This window comes from Bos indicus x Bos taurus, chromosome 16, assembly GCF_003369695.1.
Source record: "Bos indicus x Bos taurus breed Angus x Brahman F1 hybrid chromosome 16, Bos_hybrid_MaternalHap_v2.0, whole genome shotgun sequence".
Lineage (NCBI taxonomy): Eukaryota > Metazoa > Chordata > Mammalia > Artiodactyla > Bovidae > Bos > Bos indicus x Bos taurus.
Genome location: NC_040091.1, coordinates 42,433,949 through 42,442,085, shown reverse-complemented (window position 1 = coordinate 42,442,085; position 8,137 = coordinate 42,433,949). Strand labels below are relative to the sequence as shown.

At 42.9% G+C, this 8,137-nt stretch overlaps 1 protein-coding gene across 3 annotated transcripts in view; it reads left to right on the top strand.

Moving 5' to 3' along the window:
* The first annotated feature begins 12 nt into the window (after positions 1-12).
* The window catches only part of PEX14 (peroxisomal biogenesis factor 14), a 144,663-nt gene continuing 136,538 nt past the window's right edge, over positions 13-8,137 (top strand). Inside the window, exon 1 of one of the 3 annotated variants that reach the window (XM_027564930.1) lies at positions 13-116. In XM_027564930.1, coding sequence (XP_027420731.1) covers positions 81-116 — 36 coding nt within the window. In that variant the 5' untranslated portion in view covers positions 13-80. Of the gene's footprint in view, positions 117-5,541; positions 5,670-8,137 lie in introns of those variants that run through there. The other 2 variants (XM_027564932.1, XM_027564931.1) reach the window with 2 other exon arrangements.

The following is an 8,137-nucleotide window of genomic DNA, read 5'->3' as shown; positions in this document are numbered from 1 at the left end:
TAGTCTGGGCAGAGAGCGAGAGCGAGGGCGCTTGGGAGAAGCCTCGCCCCACGGCGATAGATTAGTCAGGCCTCAAAAAGATGGCGTCCTCGGAGCAGGCTGAGCAGCCGAGCCAGGTAAGGGGAGTGGGGTTGCCCAGTAGTGGTGGCGGGGACCCCCGCTGGAGTTGGGGGGGGGTGGCTTGGCGGGTGGCTGGGAGCCCGGTGGGGATCCTGAGCCTCGGAAACAGGCGCCCGCGACCTCTAGCCACCTCCGGGGTCCCGCCCCTCTCCAGGTCCTCGCCGCCCGGCCCCTCCCACGGTGACCCCTCTTTGACCACATTCCCGAGCCGGGGCTCGGAGGCGCCCGCGGCCCCCCCCTTCTCGCCTGCCGGCCCCTGGGGTCCCACTTGTGCTTGGCAGGAGCGGTGGCGGGACCCTTAAGAAATCCCCCAGCCTTGAGCTGCGAGGGCTCCTGCTTGAGAGGGGTGAGAGGCTGGATCGTTCCCGGCCGTTCCGTCCCGGGAGGGGCCTGACTCCCGCAGGGTTCCCACTTCCCCGCAGCCTCAGCCTCCCGGGCCACCCTGCTGCCAGCCTCTTCGTTTTCAGTCACCTTTGCGCTTCCCCTGCTAAGTTGGAGGGTGGGAAATATACTTGGACTCTCAGTGCGTTGGTAGGAAGGGGACTCATTGTAAACAACAGACGCCACCGAGCTAATGGCTGGTAATCTGTCCTTGCTGCCCAGTTTGGTTTTCTCAGCCAGACTCCAGCCTTTCAGTCATAGGTGCAGCCGAATCCCACTCCAGTTCGGGGACCTTGAAAGTGCTCACTCCTGTTAGGAAGCAGTGGATGATAAGGCTTCTGAAGGCGTTTGTAGTCCAAAGGTGGGGTGGACTGGGGGTAAGCGGTACTTTACAATTACTGAGTGTGTGCCATCATGCCGAGGACAAATTACGCTTATTATCTCGTTTAATGCTCATTACAACCCTTATGAAGTACAGGCTATTAAGCGCCATTTTGCAGGGTCTGTAACGAGCCTGATTAAGCCTGGATTTGTGTGTGACTCCACTAGTTAGTCCTGCACGTGTAAGTTTAGTTAGGATTGGACAGAGGAGGAAGAAAATGGTGTCAACCTGGACTCATCTTCATTTCTCACCTCCTTGAAACACCTGTGGACTTTTCAGCCGCCTACTGGTATTTCACTTCCTTCCTTGGCAGAAGAATACCACTTAGTGTTTCTTATTACTCTTTCATTCTTTATGATAAGTCCATTACAGGAATTGCACTTAGAGAAGTAGCGTGTTCCCCAGACCAGCTTCCGATAGCGAAGCGAATGATTCAGAGAGATGTCTGCATTGTAAAACATGAGAAATAAAGAGGGCTGCTTTGGTCTTCTCACTGTCGAAAATTCTGGAGTGTGGGGAGTGTCCTGAGTTGGAGGGTGTGGGACTCTTCATTCTTGCCTTAACCCACTTAGCTTGCTAACATACCGAGGTTCCTCGGAATCTGGGCTTCTCTGAACTCTTATATATTAGGAATGCCTATAGGCTGGGATTAAAGGATGCCAGAACGTGTAATTTTCCTGTAACTGTGAAGGTTTCTAGAATTTTTGCCACTGGGAGGCTTTTTAGCACCCAGGGAGTCCTTTGGTTCTAGAAATTGTCTTCTCTGTGCACGTGGACAGGATCGAAGGTCCTGAAGGGGATTTTGGCTGGCCTCTGTTTGGTTTTCAACTCTGCTTCTCCTTTGCCCTCCTTTCCAAAGCTGGTAGAGATGGGATTGCATCAGAACATGCTGGCAGACTGGGGCAAAACTTAAATGTTTCACACCAGATTCTGTCACTGTCTGACAATAAGCTGCAAATGCATGCATTTTAAGTGAACAGTTGCTTCGCATTTCATTTTCTAGTCCTGATCAGTGGTTTCCCCATTTCTCCAGTAAAACACAGTGGAACTGAAAGAACTGTTTGTATATTCCCCCAAACCTGGTTTGGGTGTGAGAAGAACACATCACACCTGTGGGACTGAGCCAGTATTCTGTCTCTTGTAGATAGTTTGTTAGCTTTGTGGCATCAGTCTCTTGTTTTGAAAGATTGAGGGTAGATAACCAGCACTTTCTTTGAAAGGCAGTATAGAGCAGTGGTTAAAAGTATGGAGTCTGAAGCCATCCCCACTGGTCTAGAATCCTAGCCCCACTACTTACCAACTGTGTTGGTCTTGGATAAGTTGCTTCTTTGGCCTTAGTTTCCCCATCTGTAAAATAGGAATAATACTAGTGCCTATCTCATAGCACTGGTCTGAGGATTAAATGAATTAACTTGTTTTAGAACAGTGCCTAACATAGTGTGTTATCTGTTAGTATTCCATGTAGTAAACTCTGGAGTTTCACGCACAAGTCATCTAAGCCTTTCCTCAGTCCCTGTTGTAATATTTTTGGGAGTGTGAGTTTTCATATGTTGACCAGAAGTTCACTAAAGTTTTATTTGCTCTTAAGTAATCGCCTTAAAATTTAAAGGAATACCCTAACTGGTGATTATCCTTGCTGTCCTTTGTAACTTAGATTTCACTGGTATACTTGCTTTTTCATAAGGGTATAATCATTTTATTCTATCTTCAAAACAGTCTGTTGGAATTGCATTTATTGCTTCATACTCTAGTCGTGTTTACTCCACATTACTCTGTTTTGCAAGGCTAATCTCTTATCAAAGTCCCTTTTAGTCTGTACATGTTATGGGCCATAGGAACAGGAAATGTTATCCCTATTTCTGTACTTTCCCACCAGCTTTTCTGTCTCTAGTGAAGAGCAGAGGCATGGTTCAATCCAATGGTTTAATGATTGTTGAGAACTGAGAATATTATGGAATATAGGTTTCCAGTCTGTTCATGTTCACTGGATATAGTTGATTATGGACTGAAAAAACACAGAAGCAGGGAAGGGAGAAGAGTACAGCAAAGATGTTATGGAGAGAAAGGCTTGTTTTCCTGATTGATTTTGGTTTGAACTCCAGCACTCACTCACTCACTCTTGGACTTAACCACTCGACCTGTCTGTGCCTCAGTTTTCTTCTCTGTAAAATAGGAGTGATAATAATTAACCTAGAAGGTTGCTTTGAGGGTTGACTGAAGTTACAGATTTTAAGAGTATGTGGTACATTTTGAGTGCTCATGTTGTGAATGTTAATTTCCTTCTCCGGGTCTCTGCATACAGTTCTGGAAGATTATTGAACTTTTGAATAGCAAGTTCAAACAAGATATTTTGTCCCTCACTCTTATTTTGAGAAGTTTTCAACCTATAGAAAAGTTGAAAGAATAATACAGAGAATTCCTCTGAATCTCTCATAAAAGTGAACGAGATGCATTGTTTACCTTTTGCTGAATTTGCTCTATTTCAGTCTCTTTATATTTTTCTTTTCTTTGGTAAGAATTTGATAGTTACAGACATGGTATTTCATTCAAGAATACTTCACCTTGTCTCTCATAAGAGTAAGGTTATTCTTCTACATAACCATAATACCACTATCACAAAGGAAGTTTGATATTGATAAAATATTATTTATTAATACAGACCACATTCAAATGTTTCCAATAAAAAACAAATTCAGGATCCAGTCAAGAAATAGGGAGTGCATTGATTTGCCTCTTTAGTATAATTTAGCATGATTCCCTAGCCTTTAAAATTAAAAAAAAAAAACACTTTTTATTGGTGTTTAATATACACCCAGGAAGTCCACCAGTTATGTGTACAGCTTGGTGAATGTTCACAGAGTGAACACAATCCTGTGTAACCAGTACTCAGATCAAGCAATCAAACATAACCGGGACCTCAGAAACCTCTTCAGCATCCCTCCTGTTACTGTCCAGTCCCCAAAACATTGCCCCTATCCTGACTTAATGTCCATATGTTAATAGCTTTTTGAGTGACTGAGTCTTTGTGGCCAAAAGCTTTACTGTGGAATTCAAATAAATGTGTTGTGGTCAGTTTTGACAAATATATATATACCTGTTTAACCACCACCACAGTGAAGATCAAAACAATTCCAGTATTCCCAAACATTCCCTTACTCTGCTTCCCCAGAAAATCCTAGCCTTTGGCCTCTGGGAATCTGAGCTGCTTTTTTACCACTAATAGATTATATTTGTCTCTCCTAGAATTACACGTGAATGTATTCATAATGTATATAATCTTTTGTGTCTCACTTCTTTTGCTCAGAATAGCGTTTGTGAAATTTTATATTGTTGTACATATGGCTTAGCAGTAAAGAGTCTGCCTGCAATGCAGATGTGTGGTTTTTTATTTTTTTATTTTTTTTTATTTTTAAACTTTACAATATTGTATTAGTTTTGCCAAATATCAAAATGAATCCGCCACAGGTATACCTGTGTTCCCCATCCTGAACCCTCTTCCCTCAGGAGATGTGGTTTTGATCCCTGGGTCAGGAAGAAGATCCCTTGGAGAAGGAAGTGGCAACCCACTCTGGTATTCTTCCCTGGGAAATCCCATGGACAGAGGGTCCTGGTGGGCTTTATAGTCCATGGGGTTGTAAGAGTTGTATGTGACTGAGCAGCTGAACCACCACCACCACCATGTATCAGTAATTCATTACTTTTTGCTAGTGTGTAGTATTCCATTGTATAGGTAAATCAACAGCACAGTTGATCTGTGTACCACTTGAACATTTGGTGTATATTAATTGCCTGTCGTCTAACAATGTTATTACAAATTTAGCAGCTTCATGCAGCACACATGTATTGTCTCACAGTGTCTATGGGTCAGGAGTCAGGACACCATTTAGCTGTGTCTCCCAAGGCAGCAGTCAAGCTGTCTGTCAGGGCTGTGATCGCATCTGAGTCTTGACTGGGGAAGGATTTGCTTCCGAGCTCATGTGGTTGTTGGCAGCATTTGGCTCCTTGTGGACTGCAGCGTGAGGACCCCGTTTTGTCAGCAGCTGTCAGCTAGAGGCTGCCCTCAGCTTCTGCCACATGGGTCTTCCCCAGGCGGCCACTTGTTTCTTCAGAGGTGAATGGATATTACAGTCTTATGTAATGTAACCACATATGTGTAATTACATGTGTTCTGTACAATTACAATTACCATACTATATTGGCCAGAAACCTGTCGCAGTTCCTGCCCACTTTCAAAGGGACAACACAAGGGCATGAATGCCAGGAGATGGGGATCGTGGGAGTCACCTCAGAGACTCTTCCCCACATGGTTGGTTCTAGTTTTGGGCTACTATAAATACTCATGTGTGTTTGTGGAAACATGTTTTCATTTTTCTTGGTAAATACTTCCCAAGTGTAATTGCAGGGTCACATGATAAGTGTATGTTGAGCTCTGTAATAGATTGCGTTCTTGTTTTGTAAAGTTGTCCTTGTTGTTGTTTAGTCACTAAGTCAGGTGTGACACTTTGTGACCCCATAGACTGCCTGATACCGGTCTTCCCTGACTTCCGGGATTGCCCAGTTTGCTGAGATTCATGCCCATTGAGTTGGTGACACTATCTAACCATCTCATTCTCTGCTGCTTCCCTTCTCCTGCCTTCAGTCTTTCCCAGCATCAGGGTCTTTTCCAGTGAGTTGGCTCTTCACATCAGATGGCCAAAGGATTGGAGCTTCGGCAAAGTTGTACTGTTCTTCATTCCACCAACAATGTGTGAACGTTCTGATGGCCCCACACCCATACCACCACTTGGTATTGTCTGTCTGTTTTAATTTTAGCCGTTTGAGTGTGTAGCTTGCATGACTGTGTAGTGGTATTTCATTGTGGTTTTTCTTTGCATTTCTGTGATGACGAATAACATTAAGCATCTCTTTTCATGTGCATACTGGTAAAGGCTGAGGTTAATGTTTTTCCCCATATGAATATCAGTTGTTCCAGCATCATTTGTTGATCTTACCATCTTTGTAAAAAAAAATTGAAAAATAGTATATAATAGATCAATTTCTAAACTGTCTTCTGTTCCATTTATCCATTACCTATATGCAAATGAAGTTTCTCCTAATGCAAATGAAGTATAGATGACTCATGAGTTTGAACTGCATTGGTCCACTTGGATTTCTTTTTCAATAAATACACAGTACAGTACATAATATACTACAGTTTATGGTTGGTTGAATCCATAAATATGGAGGGCTAACTGATACTGATTTATAGTTTGTGTGTGTGTGAGTAAGAGAGAGAGAGAGAGAAATCTGTATCTAACTGTCAAGGTAATACTGGCCTATCAGAATGAGTTGGGAATTTTTATCTTTTTTTTTTTTTTTGGCTGTGCCATGCACCTTGCAGGACCTCAGTTTCTAGACAAGGGATTGAACCTGGGCCACAGCAGTTGAAGCCCAGAATCCTAACCACTAGGCAACCAGGGAACTCCCTCACCTTTCTTTTCTACTTTCTGAAGTAGTTTGTGTAAGACTGCTATTACTGGGCACTTGCATGGCAGTCCAGTGGTGAAGACTTGTGCATTCTGTTTTTCCCCTAGGGTCAGCTTTGACATAATGTTTCTCAAGGAATTTGCTATCATTTCAGTTGTCAAATATGTTTAAGGTGCTTCATAATATTCCTTTTTTTTTTCCCCTCAAGGCTTCTTCTTTTTCCCCATTGTGGACCATTTCTGTAGTCTTTATTGAATTTGTTATAGTGTTATTTCCGTGTTATGTTTGGTTTTTTGGGCACGAGATCTTAGCTTCCTGACCAGGAATCCAACCTGTATTCCTTGCATTGGAAGGTGAGATCTTAACCACTGGACTGCCAGGGAAGTCCCTCCATTATCTTTTATTTAAAAAGAAGTCAATTATTTATTTTATTTTTGGCTGCTCTGGGTCTTCGTTGCCCTGTGCGGGCTTTCTCTGGTTGCGGCGAGTGGGGGCTATTCTTTGTTGTGGTTTTGGGGCTGCTTGTGGTGGTGGCTTCTCTTGTGGAGCTCGGGCTGTAGTCACACAAGATCAGTAGTTGTGGCCCTCCTGTATCTTTTAGATGTCTATAAAATATGCAGAGATTTCCCCCTTTTCATTCCTACTATTGGAAAATAGTGTCTTTTTTTTAAATTGATCAATCTGGCTACAGATTTATCAGTCTTAGTATTCCTCAGAAAATCGGTTTTTATTTTATTTATTTTCCTCTGTTGTTTTTAAGTTTTAAATTTTCTTTCTGTTTACTTTGGGTTTCACTTGTTCTTTCTCTAGCTTCTTTTCTAAAGTCACTAACTGAAACTGTAAACTTCCTTCTAAGCACAGCTTTAGTTGCATTCCACAAATTTAAATGTGTTTTCATTTTCATTCAGTTCAGTTCAGTCACTCAGTCGTATCCGACTCTTTGTGACCCCTTCGACTGCAGCACGCCAGGCTTCCCTCTCAATCACCAACTCCCGGAGCTCGCTCAGACTCATGTACATCATGTTGGTGACGCCATCCAACCATCTCATCCTCTGTCGTCCCCTTCTCCTCCTGCCTTCAATCTTTCCCATTATCAGGGTCTTTGCCAGTGGGTCAGTTCTTCACATCAGGTGGTCACAGTATTGGAGCTTCAGCTTGCAGTCCTTCCAATGAATATTCAGAACTGATTTCCTTTAGGATTGACTGGTTGGATCTCCTTGCAGTCCAAGGGCCTCTCAAGAGTCATCTCCAACACCACAGTTCAAAAGCATCAGTTCTTCAGTGCTCAGCTTTCTTTATGGTTCAACTCTCACATCCATACACGATTACTGGAAAAACCATAGCTTTGACTATATAGACTCTTGTCGGCAAAGTTATGTCTCTGCTTTTTAATATGCTGTCAGTTTAGCATATTTTTCTGTAATTATTTTGTCTTCTTGATTAACTCCCTTATTTTGAAAGTGTCCTTGTTTATCATTGGTAATATCTGTTAGTTTGAAGCTGTCTGAGATTAATATTGCCAGTACAGCTTTGTTATGATTAGTGTTTGCATGGTCTATCATTTTCCATCCTTTGGCTTTTGAGCTGTGTGTGTCGTTTTGTTTAAAATGGGTTTCTTATGGGCAGTCTATAGCTCAGTCTTGGGTTTTCTCACCACTCAGTCTGACAGTCTCTGCCTTTTAACAGGAGTGTTTCATTTGTACTCAAGGTAAATATGAATGTGGGTGGGTTTAAGTCTGAAGTGAGGTCGCTCAGTCGTGTCCGACTTTTTGCGACCCCATGGACTGT